At 37.5% G+C, this 18,287-nt stretch overlaps 1 protein-coding gene across 9 annotated transcripts in view; it reads right to left on the reverse strand.

Annotated features, from left to right (window-relative positions):
- Positions 1-6,583: 6,583 nt before the first annotated feature.
- The window catches only part of MTRR (5-methyltetrahydrofolate-homocysteine methyltransferase reductase), a 38,711-nt gene continuing 27,007 nt past the window's right edge, over positions 6,584-18,287 (reverse strand). For 8 of the 9 annotated variants that reach the window (XM_014261347.2, XM_088054415.1, XM_014261343.2 and 5 more), the window contains 8 exons: positions 17,719-17,807; positions 15,879-16,059; positions 14,501-14,543; positions 13,879-14,062; positions 11,760-11,878; positions 8,771-8,863; positions 8,504-8,683; positions 6,584-7,566 (listed from right to left, as the gene is read on the reverse strand). In XM_014261347.2, coding sequence (XP_014116822.1) covers positions 7,422-7,566; positions 8,504-8,683; positions 8,771-8,863; positions 11,760-11,878; positions 13,879-14,062; positions 14,501-14,543; positions 15,879-16,059; positions 17,719-17,807 — 1,034 coding nt within the window. In that variant the 3' untranslated portion in view covers positions 6,584-7,421. Of the gene's footprint in view, positions 7,567-8,503; positions 8,684-8,770; positions 8,864-11,759; positions 11,879-13,878; positions 14,063-14,500; positions 14,544-15,878; positions 16,060-17,718; positions 17,808-18,287 lie in introns of those variants that run through there. The other variant, XM_014261348.2, reaches the window with a different exon arrangement.

Consider the following 18,287-nt stretch of genomic DNA (forward strand, 5'->3'; position numbering starts at 1 on the left):
TAGCTCTCGATTATCTGCTAGCTGAGGAGGGAGGAGTGTGTGGCAGATACAACGAATCCGAGTGTTGTATGGAAATAGACGATTACGGAGAAACAATAAAAGGATTGGCTGCTGAAATAAAGAAAGTAGCGCATGTACCAGTCCAAAAATGGAATTCAATCCTACAATCCTCCTGGTGGGACCAAATATTCGGGCAAGGGGCTTGGTGGAAGAAGCTAGTATTCTTCATAGTTTGTTCAATTGCTGGAATCATTTTCCTTCCCTGCTTAATTCCTTGCTTCATCAGACTAATTCACTCTGTTGTGCAAGGAATGCAGATTGCCACCCTTCCAATCAATCCTGAGAAGGCACAAGGGAAACCTACTTCCCTCTCTAAACTAATGAAATTAGAGGAGGAAAAGGAAAACAAAAACGCAATGAAGGCTTTAAAGAATTTTGAAAATAAACATAACCTGGCACAAGAATATTGTGGGAATTCGTTAACGGACTGGGAAGAAAATGAATGTGAGTGAAAATTATAGTCCTTCCCCCATAGAATTGGATAAAATAACATGAATTTTTAATGTGATGGATTATTAGGCGGGGGACTGTGATAAATGAACTTATAAAAATTTGTAGAGATCTAAATAAATATATTTGTAGCAATAATAATATAAAATATAAAGTACAGTGTGGCCCACAAGTCCTTCCCAGATCTAGTCGCGAATTCCCACTCGAGAGATAACGATCCTAGCCGGCGCCCATCAACGGAAAAGAATGAGCAGGACATGGGCCATCAGGCTGACAAAGGGACGAGCTCGGACGAGATACTCATCACCGGACCTGAACACCCCGCCTTGCAGGCCACTGTTGGGGAAGCAATCAGGCTGACAAAGGGACGAGCTCGGACGAGATACTCATCACCGGACCTGAACACCCCGCCTTGCAGGCCACTGTTGGGGAAGCAATCAGGCAGACAAAGGGAAAAAGTCCAGCCGAGATATCCATCAGCTCCAACCCAGATCCAACCATCCCATCCAGATGGCCTGAACCAAAATGAAATCAAGGAACACTCAGAACTTCTTTACATATGAGGAGACTCTGCCTGGACGTCTATTTGACTCTATTCTCCAACGCCAGGAAATCAATTCATCCAACAATCAAGGACCCTTGGTGAATGGTGCCTGCCTGGAATTTGGCCTCAGGACACAAAATCCCTATAAAAACCCCGGACAGTCTACCCTCCTTCGTGGATTTGGGAACACCTATACCTTTGGGTATAGACCCCTGTCCACCCAGCGCTGCGCTGTTTATTTTATTGTGGTTTTTCCTCATTGTTTATTTTTATTATAAAAATTGTTTTATAATAAATTGTTCTTTTATTTAACCCAAATTTGCCTTTGCATTTATAACACAGGAAATATTGCGGCTACTGGAAGCAGTCCAGCTACCTGAGCAGGTAGCAATTATGCACATTAAGGCACACTAGAAGGTGAGCTCAGAACTGGAGGAAGGGAATGAGCTGGCAGACAGAGAGGCAAAAGAAGCAGCAAAGGGTGAGATAACAATTGAGGGATCCTTAATTCCTGATGGACAGGTCTCCCTTGAAGGTAAGCCAGTATATACCAGAAAAGATAGAAAACTAATTCAGGATCAAGGAGGAAAATATAACCAAGAGGGATGGGTGTCGCCCTGAAAACTCAGCTTCTGAGCTTGCTAACATAGTTTTTTAAGGACTTTCCCAGGACAGTAACTGTAAGCATAGATATGTGTACATTCTTTCTGTTACATGTCTTGTGATGGGCATCTCTCATGGCCAGTGCAGTGAGAAAGTGTTATCCTGACCATCCAATCCCTGGCTGTGGTCACAAGTCTATAAATCCTGGGAGGAAAAATAAACTCTGCTCTTCCTTTCACCACACCTCGACCTGTGTCCGCATGATCTATTCATCTTCAGCGGTAACAGATGGGCTATTACTGCAGAAAGGACAATAGTCTTCCCTTCTCATTTGTTATGGTCACTAGTAAGAGAAGAGCACCAGAAAACACACTGGGGAACAGATGCCCTGTATAGCTACCTAATTTGAAAAGATTGCTGCCAGAAATTTATACTCTACTGTCATTCAGGTAACTCGGCAGTGTGACATTTGCCTCCAGAGTAAACATAAGACTACTCCCAAACCAAAACTCGGTCAAATTGGAAAAGGCCATGGGCCTGGACAACAGTGGCAAATTGACTTTACAGAGCTCCCAATAAAAGGGGGGTATAGATATTTGTTGGTTTTAACATATACCTTTTCAGGGTGGCCAGAGGCTTTTCCCACTAGAACTGCCAAAGCCCGGGAGGTAACCAAGGTATTGTTACAAGAGGTAATACTGCTTCGGGGTTCCAGCCACAATATCTTCAGCTAGGGGGCCACATTTTATCTCAAAAATAGTACAACATATCAGTAGACATCTGGGGATAGATTGGGAGTTCCATACCCCTTATCATCCCCAGTCAAGTGGCCAAGTAGAAAAAATGAATCATTTGATTAAACAGCAAATTGTTAGGCTGGGACAAGAAGCTAATTTACCTTGGCCTCAATCTCTCCCACTGGCATTGATGTGAATCTGAACCAAGCCTAGAGCCAAAGAACTAAGTCCCTTTGAAATGCTTTATGGGAGACCATATGGTGTGCAAAAGGTCTACCCAAGTGGGGGAGGAGAGGCTGACTGCCTATATGATAGCCTTAGGCAAGCAGCTCAGAGCAATTGAGAAACATGTGGCTGGAACCCGGAGCAGAGGGCTGGATGGGCCAGTGCATGACATACAGCCTGGAGATTATGTGTATGTTAAGTTTCTTACAGAAAAAGCTTTGGAGCCACAGTGGGAAGGACCGTTCCTGGTGCTCCTCACCCACCTTCACTGCAGTTAAGATCAAGGAACAGAGTGCCTGGATTCACCATTCTCAAGTGAAAAAGGCTCCAGAAGCCCCATGGAAAGTGTGATAAATATAACATTGGATAAAAATTCGTGAAAGAATGAAGAATTATATGTTATATTTGTAATACTGTAAAGATGCAAAATGTAAAATAATCCAGAGATACCTTCCCGAGTCGGGCAGTAACGACCGGCAGCAACGCTTATCAACACAAAATAAAAAGCAGGACACAAGCAATCAAACCAGACAATGAGAGTGGCTCCGTCGAGATATCCATCTCCTCCACACCCAAACTGGCCACTCCATTCCGGGAAATGCAATCGGAGGACACTCAGAGCCTCTCACATGTGAAAGGACTCTGCTCCACCGACCATTGACTCAGCTCAACGAATCCGGGAAGTCTATTCAAACTCTTTTGTTGGACGGTGCTTACTCCGGATTTTGCCCCAGGATACGAAAACCCCTATAAGAACCCCGGACTGCAGTACCTACTTCGTGGATTTTGGTAAATCTGTATCTCTGGGTATATACCCCTGTCCACCCAGCGCTGCGCTGATTTATTTTACTGTGGTTTTTTTTTCTCTCGTTTGCGATTGAAATTGTTTTATAATAAATCGCTTTTTATTTTAACCCTATTTTGCCATTGCATTTATAACAGAAAGTAACACTGGGTGACAATGAACTGAAACTAAAACTTACTCGAGCAAAATGAGTACATTGTGGTTGGGAGTATTCCATGACTTAGCTTGCAGAAACCTAGTTAATAGAATCATTCTGTTCGTGTTACTTGTAGCTATAAGTGTAATCCAAGAATTGGAAAGCACCTCTAGCCAGAAAAGTGCTGAATGGCCTTGGTCCCAAGCTTTCATTCAATCCATTGGATTCATGGGAAAATATTCTGATATCAAGGATTTAAACCTGTCAACTGTGGTTATGCATGAAAACCAAGTGTATGAAAAGCGAGAATGACAAAGACAAAGGTTACGGACTCTTCAAGGGAATATCAGAGAAGAAATCAGGGTAGGATGCCAGATGATTATGGGACTAACTATGAAAAGGCAGTTCAAATTAGTGTTTCAGCTTCTCCTACAGGCAAGCACTGGGAAGTTTGTGACTGTTTAAGTAAATTGGATTGTTGGTATAATTTTACATTAGTACAAACAGTGGATGTGGTCTGCCTTTGGGGTCGTGGTGGTGATAACATTCAAATTTAGAATAAAAGCTGTGCCTAGTGCAACAACCAAATCACCTGTAACCCAAGCTCAGACCACACCACCTAAAACTGAACCTAAGATTGAACCTAAAATTTATGAAGTTGGCCCATATGTAATAAGGAATACAGGACAACAACAACTGTTATTTAACCCAGAGTGGTCTCTCAAGTGTATTGAATTACTAATGCAAACTAACATCTCTGAGATTCAGCCAGCCTGCTCCTCTTTCCTAAAGACATCATCAGAGGGCTGGGCAACATGGTTACAAAAGCAGATACACTTCAGGGGCAGAATGAGAAGAGACTTAACTGGAATATTAGGAACAGGGTTGGGGGTATTAAATGAAATTGATTCAGAAATATTAATGAATAACTACTCTACGAGTTATAGGGGTCCTTTCTATTCCGCATATCACTGGGGCTTAATTTCCAAAGGAAACAAGAAGACAGCAATATACTACACACTCCCCAGGACTGATGAAAAGTAGGACAAGTCTTCTGTGTGAAACAGATTCAACAAGTGTAGCACACCAGTTGATATTGCTCTCCTCACAAAGTTGGGCAGAACAAATATTGACAGAGGACAAGCCAATTTTACTAAATAAGCCAGTGTTTGCAAAATTATTTATAAGAGAAAATCCAACATTGACCCTGTTTCACAAATTCAGAATAGCATTAAAAAACTACTCAGAAAACAGGCCATAAGAAATGCTCTGGGACAGCAGCTTTAGCACAACCACCAGTCCTTGTCAGCAGCATAAAAACTGCAAACCTCCTAAATGTAACAGTCTGTAACAATCTTCACTATTTCTTTTAAAAAACAAAGGTATTCTGTTACAAATCCTGTAATTTTGATGAAAAGCAGATACATGGTATTTCTCTAATAGAAGAAAATTAAAGGAAGCTAATAAAAAAAAATACCCTGCTTAAGTTTAGAAAATTTAGTAAAACCCACCCTGTATGCTTTTCTAAAAGAACCACCCAGTCATAAACCAGCATTATCTAATTACAGAGAAACACAGTTCAATTAAGAAAAACATAGCTTCTCCTGCAAGCCTTTTCCATCTCCATGCTTCCTGTATCTCAGAAGTCCTCCTTGTTCAGTGTCACTGAAAAAAATACTTCCTCCTCAGATAACACACAGTGGTATTTGCTGGGGTTATTTAACTTTGGGCTTTGCACCATGCAGTTATAAATTTAATAACCTGCAACCGTTTTTTGTGGTTCTAGGAGATCATAATAAAGCTAACACGCTTAACTAAGGATTTACCAGTAAATCATCCAAATGTTTTAATTTGGTATAGGATTGATAAAGGAGAGGAGAAATACATGGATACCAGCTGTATATCGACCCTGTCAAATGCAACATATACAACATATATAATCAGAAAAGGATACTCAGCTGTCAATACCCCAAAGGGAAACATGCAGTGACGTGCAGTATTATCAAAATGGTCACTGCAACTCCTGGATTGTGGGATATAAGTGACATGAAAATGAATACCTGTAAGTGATACAGGGAAAGCTTAAGCTATCAGTCAGAAAATCATTGGTTTTCCTGTAATCTCCAAGCACTTTTGAGTGGAACAGAAAAACCTAGCTGAGAATGCATATGGTGTAAGAAGTGCTTTTTCCAAACAAGCCCCAGCCAACAGAAGGTAGTTAAAGATTTATCTTTACTATTCCAATACTAGTAGATTTTTCCTTCATTGATAGTTTTCAAAAATATGTAAAGCTGACTTACTGATGCTAATTATTGACATCTGCACTGTGTTCATAATTTCCATGGAAGTTTAAAATTGGAGTACTTTTGAAAAAGAAGCACTTCTGCTCTCCTTTATGTGCTAAAGATTAAAAAATGCAGTTTGCAATTGCTGTAAGCTACCTCTCTCTATGGAGCTTATTCTGTAGAGATTACTTGACAGAGATTGATATAACCACTCTACTGAAGAACTGAACAAAATTTTAGTTAATCTCTTCCAAGGTTACTTAAATAATCATTTCACAGGTTATATCATAACCTTACTTCCAGGCACTTCACTGGAATGTTTCTTCTTTAAACACATTATTTTATTCTAACTGATAATCTTAATTTTTCAATTGTTTAAAAATTTACCTACCAGTTAAGTAACAATCACTAGAAAGCAACAAAAGCAGCAGTAAGTGATGTGGTTCTGATTATGTGTAAGTCAAAACAAAACAACAATTCCCCTCAGGAAATAAATAATGATTTGTCTAAAATATTCACTCTTATTTTGTGTTTATCTTTAAAGGTCTAAGCAAGACTTGGAATCCAGGAAACAACATGGATGTTTAGAAGTTAGAAAAACTACAGGGAAGAGGGCAGGGTTGTGAAGAGAAGCATCTTTTACTTTTCCATCTATTTTTATCCAAATGTCCCTTGTTAGAAAGACAACCAGACACTTCAATAATTTGCTTTCAGCCACTTTATTTTGCAGTAGGCGGCCATATGTAAGGGCAACTAATTTCTAAACACCATATTTTCTGTGTCTTCAATTTAAGAAGATTAATTAAGTAATCTGACAAAATATATACCGAGCAATATTGTTCCATCAATCAAAATCAACGCAGCTGGTGAGTTTGCTCATAAATTAAATCACAAACATACCAGAGATGGATATGAAAACATTTCAAAATAATTATGAAGGAAGATCTAATAAGCATTAAAATGGTGTCTTGCAAATTTTGAGACATGATATAATGATGTGATGAAAAAGCTTATTATTTAAAGAAAACTTTGGAGTTGAAATTTTTCACTAACCTTTCTGTGCAACATCCTGGACATTCATTCTTTTTGGCAGTCACTGTCATTGTGCAAGAGGAAAAAATATAAGCAGTCTCAGGAAGTATTTAGGAAGTGTTCACATAAATCTTGGTAAGTCAGTAATATATTTCATGATGCACAGATCAGTGTGTAACATAATTACTCTGTAGCTTCTTTATGTATATATTATAGGACAAAATACATGATGTAATGTCAATATACCATTATGCTTGTAAAAGTGCGTTTTTAGTTTATACAACAACCCAGTCTTAAGGCGAGAAAATCAAGGCACTGAGACAGTCCATTATGAAACATCTCTAAAAAACCAAAAACCATACACTTCAAAGGCCAGCCTGGTTTGTTGTAATTTCAAAGGTTTCATGTTCCTGCTGGAAGGGTCAATAAAGAAAGTTAACCTTTGTGTGACTACTGACAGAACTTTTGGCGGTAACTTTTAATCAAAAACATATGTGTAAAAGAAAGTATTTTGTACTACAATGATATAGAAAAAGCTAAACATTTAGCTCCAAACATCTTGCAAATATCGTTTTGCTTCTCGAAGCATGGCAAGGATTTTCATTGCTTCTAATGTGTCAGCTTCCATTTCCATGCTTAAAATGTCTACTATGGCTTCACTTACACCATCAGCCATGTGCTTCTTATCTCTGAAAAATAAAAGATAGAGGAAGAAAAGCATAATAGTGTATTTTTCCACTTATGAATAGCTTCAGAGGCAGGACAATATAGGAAAGAATCATTAAAAAATCCCAAACAAAAATAAAGCTTTTATGTTGCATGCATGATTCTCAGACTTTTCCAGTAGCTGAGCATGGACATTAACTAGGGTTTCTCTCAATCAAACTACATTGTTTTCAGCATGCTGTAATTCATAACTAATGTTGAGCTATCAGAGAATAATTGGTTTCTTTAAAAGAAAGAACTGGACCCGCTGAATGAGTCTGGATTCCTATATCACTACACGTTTTCAATATTAAAGAAAAAAACCTACAAAAATTGCTACCATACTCCTCACTTATTAATAATGCTATTTTTAATATAAATAGCTGACATTTATAAATGCCGGAGAAGACATTAACATTGCGCCTTATATTCAAACAGTTTGTCCATTTATCAACACACTTTCTAAAAATCTTGATCCTCCAGGTAAGTTAGCATTCACAAACAAAACCTCCCACTGTAAAATGTATTACTATGACACAGCTTTAGCATTCTGGAGCACCCAAACCTGAAACACAGCAAAAGACTGCTATTGTCTCACAAATAAGCAGTTTCTCATCACATCTATTCATATATCTCATTTTCTAAAGAGAAATCTATTGGCTTGAAACCTCCTATAATTTAACTGAATGCTAAAAAAAAAAAAGGAAAATAAATAATAAGCAACTAAAACAATCAGTGGAACTGCATGGTTACAAGTTGTATTTCAAGATTATACTGGAAAACAGTGGACACAGGGATGACAGTCTAGCTCTCCAGGAAGGCTCTTTCAGCATCATAATGGTCCTTTCTGCCAAATCTAAGTCTTTCTAAAACCTCAAACTTCTACTCCCTTTCTGAACCATCCATTTCCACTCTACTCACCCACATATATAGAAGTAACCTCTCTCTTTCAGCAGGACTCTGGCAACTTCCTTAGCACAAAGCCTAAGCACATCTTGCACATATTTAGGTGGGGTCATTTCTGCAGTTGAAGAGTCTCTTGAGAAACAAACCTTAAGATGAGTTAAGGTTCCGTTTTCAAGAAAACATTGGAGTTCATCTCTGAAAGGTAATAAAAACCAGTTAGCAATGGCTCAGAGATGAGCATTCCCTGATGAATACAAAATGGATGCAAAATAGTGAACTTGCTTGAACAAATAGTCTCGATCCTGATGCCGACAGCCAAAAAACAGCCATGTTTCTCCAAATACCCAGTCTGTATGTTGTTCTCTGAGCTTTTGCCTAGAGACAAAAAAAATCCAATCCTGTTTTAAAAAAATGCAGAATCTGAAATATCTATAACCCAATTTTCATTAAAATAGTATTTAAAAAAAACTCTGGATTGGCAGAAATGTTAAACAATTTAAGTAAATCAAAGTCAAACCCCCGTTTGATTTTCTTGACTACTCAGTTCAAGATCAATCATTTTCAAATTATTTTTTTTTTTTGGCCACAGTTTCATATTGAAACAGTCAAGACTGACACATTGAAACACCTCACAAAATAATCCTGACTGCTGAATAAAGGGATCACTACCTTTTATCCTTCACTGGAACCTATGTAAAACCACCTAGGAAAACTCAGTAGTTTTATGAAGGCTTTCCATTTAGCTGTAGATACCTGCTAGATTTTATGAATAACAATTTATTAACTTAATAATTTGTTAACTATTTATTAACATCATCAGAAAAAATATTTCATTTTCTTGAAATAATGCTGGAAGTATTATTTTAAAGGAGTTTTACCTGCTATTTTTTAGTTACATTGTGAGAGAGAGATTTCACTTATACTTTAAAATAAAATGCAAAATACTTTTGAGAGGTGTCATGGAGTTACTTTACCTTTAAGAAAGTTTAAGTTGCTGGGATCTGCCTGGCGTCTTTTCTCCTGACCAATTATCGGTCATTGCTGAGAATTGACAGCAGTTTAGGCCATTGAAAAGTGAGATCAACTTGTGAACCCTACCTTAAAGTGTAAAACCAGAGCTCTCTTGGCTCTCTTTGTTTCCTGGCTGGGAAGGGCGGCAGAGCCCCAGGCTTCCCGCTCCCTGCCCAGGCCATGCGGCCGGGCGGGGACTGGGCTGGGCCCAGCGTCTCCCGGCCGGGGGATGCGGGCCCTGTGGAGGGGGTTTTCTCCGGGCTCCGGCCGGGCCGGGCCGAGCCGATCTCTGGCTCGGCTGCAGGTTTTTTGCTGTGGCTGGATTCACTGGAGACTGCTGAGTGAAGAAGGAGAGAGGGCTCTGGGCCTGCAGCGGGCTGGGCGCGGCGACTACACTCTTCAGAGCAGCCATGAGGAGCTTTCCATCGCAGACGGCTCCAGCTCCTGCACCGGCCGAGGCCACAGAACTACCTACAACAGCCTGGGCAAGATTTTAACTCTTTCATTTCCCAGATGAGACTTGCGGATCAATCTTTTTATCCAGACAGAGAAAAGAGAGTGATCAACATGAAAAGAGACTTTATAAACTACTAGTGACAGGAAAGAAAAAAAAGGTAGAGAATTAAGAAGATGCTTTAATTAAGCTGAAATATCTTTCTGTTAAAACTATGGAAATGGACAATAAGGTCTTGAAAACGCTCCTTTAATTCATGACAGTAAATAGGGAGGAATAGAGTGTTCAAAGTGTAAATTTTGAGCAAAAAGTAGAGTAATTATGGTACAGTGAAGTGCTGGAAGATTTGAAGCCTTGAGAGGCAATGAGAAAACTGTTTTCTGGTGAAGCTCACGGAAACAGATGAAGAAGACTTTTTGCCTTTGAATAACTTATCCTTAAAAATCCCATCCCTAGACTCATGGCCCATACACACTTGGGATGTGAAAATGGGAGGAGTGGGCTCTAATAACAGCAGCTCTGGGCAGCTAACATTAGAGCAATGGAAAACTATAAGAAAAATAGTTTTTCTTGTGAGAAACTCCATAAATTAACAGGAAGAAACTTCTGTTTCTCTATAAAGACTGGTGAAAAGACTGTAGCAAGAATTGGGACTGTTTTAACCATCAAAGTTCCAAAGGTTTTGTCTCTTTTGTCATGTGAACAAGGGAATAGTGGGTAGACAGGGGATGAAAAGGTTTTTCTGGAAGTTTATTCTGGTGTTCTTATTGTAGTTTGTCAATAAACTTGCTTTCTTTTTCCCTTTTAAGTTTTATGCCTGTTTTGCTCTTGTTCTAATCCATATCTCACAGCAAGAAATAAGTAATTTTCTTAGTTATTGGTTTAAAACCACGACAAGAGGTAAAGGAATATTTGGGAAGCAAAATTAAGAAATACAAAATGATTTGGTTAAAGCAAAGCATGGAGTTAGAAATACCATATCAAAATTTCACTTTTGTCTCAAATAAAATGTTTTAAAATTTGTTATAGGACCCAAGAAACTCCATTACCTTGATAGAACTAATGAGTTACACTGGAATATGTGTTGGTTACCCTTAAAACTTAGAACCATTCTCACCCAAACCCTTCACTCCTCGTGTTCTCCTTTTCCTAAGAATGATCAAGTTTTTACATATTCTTGGTGATGTGCTGTCACTTTTTGAACAAACATCTCTTTGCCTTGCAAAATTACACTGCTGGAGTTGGAGAGGGAAAATAAAAAATCCACCTCCCCTCACACACAAACTCCCGAACACCAAGACTACTGCTGAGTTGAAGGTTCTGGTGCCAAGCTCCTTATCTTAAAACACCAAAATGTAAACCACATAGAAATAACAGAATATGGGAGAAAACTTGACATTCATCATACTTTTTAATATAGATACCACTTCTCAAAGAACTGGATTTTGAATAACAAATTAAGCCTATCAACACCTTATAAAATCTATCATCCTCTTACAGAACTTCCACCAGCAACACACAGAGATAAAAAAATTATTTTCTTATTACTATTTCTGCAATTCACCCAATTTCTCATATATCTACTATGAAGAGCAAATGAAATCAGATGTAAATGTAAGTTTTACTGCTTTGAAAAACAAGTAAGTACACAAGCAATCTTTGTTTAAAATTATTAAGACTGCTTATAATCAGCACACCACCATTACAAAAAGGACAAAAAAATCCCTGGACTTATACTCAAACCCTCAGGCTGTATTTCTCCTCAACATAAAAAGGCTGCTCTTCAGGTAACAACTTGGTACATACCTATGTTGTAGGAAACCAATAAATGGTGAAATTCCTGTTCCTGGACCAACCATAATGAACGGCACAGATGGGTCTGCAGGTAAGTGGAAAGCATTGTTTGGGCGAGGAAAAATAGAGATCTAAAATTAAATTAGATAAAATATAACTGAAGGGTATTCTTACTCAGTAAAAACATCATGACATTTTTAGAACATTCAGGATATTTACAGACTGTATGTACCCACACATCCTTCCAAATACTGAGCTTCAGAGCTCATCTTTAATGCCACATGGACATTTAGAATAAAATCCCACAGAATTCTCTGGAGGAAAAAAATCCAACAAAATCACACTATATTTACAAACCGATTAATCCATCTGGAGGAAAACCGGGATAAACCACACAGGCGTGAGTTTATGAATATGAAAATTGATTGCACCACAAATTTGGGGAACAATGTTACAGAATCCATGGAAAGTTTGGTGCTAGCGTTTCAAGGGAACTTGAAACGCTTCAAGTTCAACGTTTCAAAAGCTAGTTTATTGCTATTAAAGGCAACTCAACCATTTTTTGAATTGTGGGAGGTCAGGATTTGTTTATAATGAATTGAAGCCTATTGGTAAAGAGCCTGCTTTCTTAATTTTCATAAAAGTTTTACATAATTTCCAAAAGTGCATATGGGTTAGGGGGGGCACATAACAGCTCAGAGATCTTGGAAAATGTTTTATATAATCCCAGTAATTCTAATTTTCATATCTGTGTCAGAAAAGAAGTCATATTTTCATAGGAGCTCCATACCTATCCTCTGAGACACAGCCAATATAATCTATATTTCATGATGATAAAAAAATAGAATAATTCCTGCTGGTGGGGAACAATACTTATATATAGCCACTTCACACCACACTTGAGTTAGAAGAATGTTTACCATATTAATGATTCCAAACTGGTCCTTCCTTCAAAACAGACTGCAAATGGTAAACACATTTATACAGTAAAGTGTATTCAATTAATCAAATATATTTTTGCATAAGACCATGCTCATCTATTTTGTATTGTTATTCCATATATTTCTGCAATCTATGTGCATTGCTGCACATTTTTCTATGCCAAATTCTAGCTTGTGCAGTAGACAGAAATAGTTCAAAACTTTATCTAGACTTATTTTGTAATAATATTTATTTCTTTTTAGCTATTTCTTTTTCTTGTTTTATCTTTAATTAATTCTAAATCAATTATATTTTAAATAAATAGTAGATGTGAACACTGGAATAAGATATATGATGCACATATTAATCTTTGCATTGAAAAAATGAGGATAACTTGTACGGTGGTTTTTCCCCACTTTGTCTGACTGACACCCTGAATTATTGGGACAGTTTTCTTTCAGCTGAATTCTATTCCTGTTTCCATTTTTCATAATCAAATATAGATTAGGCTGCCAGTAGTTCTTTTTGAGAAAAGATGTGTATCACACATATAAATTTTATAGTAAAATCACTATTTTTTAATAATTAGCTTAGACTTAGTGACTTTGAGATCAATTGATTACAAAGAATCTTCCACAAAATGAAATAAGGGGAAAAAAATTAAAAAGTACCTTCTCCCAGTAATATCAACTGTGCCTGATCCGCAATCACTAATACACATCAGAAAAAACACAGATGAATGTCCCCTATATCATATTCAATAATTTCGCCTTTGCAAACTCTGGAAGACCTGACAAGAAGAGTGAGTTTTATAGTTTCTCCCCTATAACTTGCCACGGTTTCTTGGAAATGAACAAGTGCTTCTCTCTTACGATGCAAACAGTCATAACCATTTAATTACACAGTGGTAGTTTAGTCCACAAAAACATCTTCAAGATACACTTAGGACTACAGAGGGGTGGAAAACAACTCTGGTCTTTCAGCAATGAGAAATTTCATAATTTAGGTGTGCATAGATAAGAAAAATTTAACTTTAGTGTTTAGGAATGAAGTTCTGGACATGTTACACAGAAACAGTGTAGAACTGCAAAATTAAGGTGTATAATGCCAAAACACCTGCACTACATCACAGCAGTGAATGAAGAAAGCCACAGTTATTTCACACATGCATAAATTTAACAGTTAATGACTTTAGATCTAATATTCATACCTTTTCAGTTGAAGAGCTTGCTCTTGTATGCAGAGTGTTTTTACTGGGGTGCAGTAGAGGTGCAACTAACCCAGCAAGCCACCCTGTACATACTCCTTTCCGTGAGACTGGTCTAGAGGGACCAGCAGGGAACTCCACAACATTAAATACGAAGCACAGCCTTCCTGGCTGATACAAGTTTGAACTGCAAAGACAAAAATATTAAAAAAAACCCCAAAATCTGAGAGAAAGATGTACAATCTTGCAGTGGGTCTTTTTGCAGCCCAAACCATTTCAACTGAATCAAGACTCTTAACGTTCTGCTAACTGCATAATATTTCTATTTAGTTAAAAATTGTCTTAAGGCAGGACTCAAGAGGCCAGTGTCTACAGAAGGCAATTCAAATTCCTGCCTAATTCATGTGCGTGCAAGCTTGTTTTTGAGAGCTTTACTAAAGCCTTGCCACATACTCAAAACAATATTCTTTGAAATAGTCAGTTTTTTGTTTTTTGCAGTAGGGTCACAACCACGTTTTCTCCTTCACTCCTCTCTTTCTTCCTAACCTTATGACATACACAAACACATATGAGAAAATCCCCAAACCTAAATAACTAAGAAGATAAAATTTTAATATTTCATTACCTTGACACTGAGTAGGATCTGGCTTGTAATTTAGGAAGATATTCTGAAGAACAGGGAAAAAAAATGTATCACTTATTTGATTCAACCCAATGAAGATACCGTATAATGAGTGCTTACACTACAACAGATTACAAGATATTTTAATTTAATCATAATATTGTTCTAGTACTATTCAGTGTTTGTGGTTCAGAAAGAAGCAATGAAGCCCTGAACTCTATTTTGAATGGGGTTTAGACTTTGTGGAACGTCAATTAGAGATCCTATACAATGAGACCATAACAGTTAATTTATGGGGTCCTTGGTCAAACAAAAGTAACTGTAAGGTGTACAGAAAAGATGCCAGTAGCTAGCAGATGAGGTGAAGCTTGAAATTTAATTTTCCCCATCTTTCCTCTATGAGCTCAATGGCTCTCACAATGGAGATTACTTGACTGAAAGTTTCTTATATATAATGTCCTCCAAGCAGATGTGCCAGCTCAGTTTCAATCCATTGATTACCTATGCGAAGTTTTGAAAACTCAGATGAAAAAACAAGACACAGGAGTTCACAGGGCATGTTTTGAACAAACAAACCCATATATATGTCTCACACACACATCTGTATTTATATATGTATATGTATGTACATAAGCTGAACTACCCTTTTTGCCAATACATGCACACCCTGACATATTTTAAAGGTGGTCTCCTATATAAGGTAGTTGCTAGGCAGAGTTAAGACAAGGTAGTGCACTGAAATCACTAAAACAAGACACTAAACCCATTCAGCAATTTTGAGTAAGGGTGGACAAGAACACAGAAAGCAATTTCTGTGACTCATATTATGAAACATATTAAGAAATTCTGGATTTTAATTTGAAAAATAACTGCCAGCAATTTCAGAGGTATTTGACATGTTTAGAGTTTTAGTCTCATCCTTTCAGTATTTTATATCAGGAACCCAGTGAGTGTGTTAGACATAACATAAATACGAATATACTGGGAAAACCACTCTGTTTTAACAGGTAAAAGTGCAAGAAAAGACCACGTAGGCAGAGAAATTTGGAGTTGTAAAAATATGTCTTTTTTTAATTGTCAGCAATTAATTAACTGATTAATAAAGACCCTAATCCTGGAAGCACCTTATGCTTACTTTTTTTGTACAGGAGTAATCCAGAGTCAAAGCATTGGTATGAACCTAAACGTTTGCAGAAAGAAAGCTAAAGACTACAAACTGTAGAACAGAGCTTTGTTCCCCAACAAGAGTTCCAGCTTGATCACTATGGAAATGACAATATTCCTAAAGCAGTTAACTAACTCCCTTTTCTTGGGAAATTGAACATTTAGTCTAATGCATTTTCAGAAACCAAATCTAATTAATTCTAAATCAGTCTTTTACCAATTAACAGGCTAACTGAAGGCTTGCAGCTTGGAAAAGCATGAAGTAAATCCAGGAGGCAAACATTAGAATCTCTAATAAAGCTATTGTAATCAGAGGCTCCTTGTCTGCTGCAAAGCTCTTGAAGCCTCCGTTTTTCTCCCGCATCACTGGTACACTCTACAAGAGCTCGCAAAAATGCCTGGAGGGAAGAAAGGAAAGAGGTGAAGGGTAAAAAAACTTGTCCATATGGTAAAATGGTCACAAAACTGGGAAAAATTTGGGATGCCTGGGGACAGGAATTAAGTTAATGGATAATACACTTTATTTCTCTTTTTTTTTTTTGATAGCTCTTCTAATGTCTGCAACGAGCTAGCACATCAGAAAATCCTACCTTAGCCTGAGCAAGGAAGAGACAAAAAAACAGACACAAGCTATTCCCCCCAAAATTCCAGGTTTTTGTAAGGTGCCCCTATTTACATTATAGTTAGGCAGCTCCATAACACAATTCAAGACAAAACACCATTTGCTAAGTCAGAGAAGCCAGGAAAGAAATAACAAAAATCTTAGAAGAGGTATGAGTATAAATAAAGTATGGTATTAAATGAGTCTTGTTAATGTTGTTGTGGTGTTTTATTCTATATTTTATGCCTACATACTGGTAGTATTTAACTTTTCTTATAGAAAAGTTAAACTGAACATTGTAACATAAAGTGAAGATCAGATGTAAATAGCTAGAAATTTTTTTCAAAAAAAGAAGATGGAAATAGACACAGTGCATAAAGGAAAAATGATAGAAAATAGAAAATACAATGACACATTCTACATAAAGGAATACTTGGAAAATAATGTGTGCTCAACTGTTAAGCTTCCAGACAATAGTTTTGAGTATGGAGTTAGATAAAGCACCTTTTAGGCTGAAGACTTAATACAACAGACAAGTTATAAAAACTGGCTTCTCTGATATTCCCCAGCCAGTACTCTCTGCTTACTCTTATTGCTGAGACAAATTTTCAAAACCATTAAATGAGGTTTTGAAAAGGTTGAAAGAACAGGAAGATTCTCTTCTGCTGCAAAATCCGCTAAATTGAGTAAAAAGGTCCACCCAAAAACTGATTTCCCTGAGAGACCCAACCACACAATTGTTTAGCTTCATCTTTCATATCATGTTATTTTTTAAATATGTTTTGACAATACCAGAAATACAGATGCCTTTTCAGTTAGAAGCTTTGTATTTTTACATGCACAAAATGAAAAGAAAATATATACATGTGAGAACAAATACTATAAAAGCAAAAAATTTTTCTTTGAATTCTGCTACATTGCTGAAATATTAAAGAAAAGCTTTAAAATATCACACAATATGGAGAGTCTTAAGAGGCCCACAAGGATCATCGACTCCAGCTCTAAAATTAATGGTCCACGCAGGGTTACTAGCACCATGCTCTGACCGACTGAGATAATGTAAAGGACACTGTGGTACATTTACATACAGCAACATGTGTCTTTTTTAGCAACAGAACTTGAAAAATTTGGCTCCCTCTGATTAAAAAGACTGTTTAAAATTACTATGGAGCTGGGTTCTGTCAGCCTTCCCAGTTATCTGGCACCAAGTTATCTAATACTTTTCTACTTACTTCCAGATTTGTCATGAATCAAGATACCACAGAGCAGGAATGTCCGCCAGATAAACTAGCAGAAGTGACATTTCTCAGAGTAAAATATAAACAGTAGCATACAAACTGACAATCCTTATTCACCAAGACACAATATAACTACATACAAAGCAAGGACAGATCTGTAAGAGACCTTATATCATAGAATTACTAATTTCTCTTAAGAAGAAAAAGCACATAAACACCTTTTTGGGAATTGCTCTTATTTCCAGACACCAGGTTAGAATGAATTTGAGAGTGCTTCTTCCAGGGATGTGTTGTGGACGAGATGCTCCTAGTTCAGTGGGAGAAAAAAATCAAAAAGTAAAATGTGCATCTATTAATACATGAAAGCGGCATCACATATCTCACACTTAAGAGACAACTTGTGCAGCCCTCAAAGATGCAGGGAATCTCACAGTGAGAACCGATTTAGCTCTAAACCAGAACAACAACAGAGCCCTACACCATCCTGTGGAAATAAAGGCACAACTCAGCAGCACCATTACGATACCAACTGCAATGCAAGAATGGAGTAATTCACACAGGTCCAGCAGACAGTACACAGGCAAACTCTGAACCTGCATCTACTCTTTCTGAAGCATGGCATCATAAGACTCAGCAGAACCCATCCATAGACCTACAGGTCCATTAAAAGGCACCTTGCAACACTAAGGCTTGTCCTTGAGGAGTGCAGCCCTTTTAGGATGTAAAACAGATTGACACTCAGTGTTGTGCAAGAAGATTTACTTTCAAGTGGGAGATTGTAAGGTTC

Source organism: Pseudopodoces humilis, chromosome 1, assembly GCF_049639895.1.
Source record: "Pseudopodoces humilis isolate 2021_Gansu_Grassland_sample_001 chromosome 1, ASM4963989v1, whole genome shotgun sequence".
Lineage (NCBI taxonomy): Eukaryota > Metazoa > Chordata > Aves > Passeriformes > Paridae > Pseudopodoces > Pseudopodoces humilis.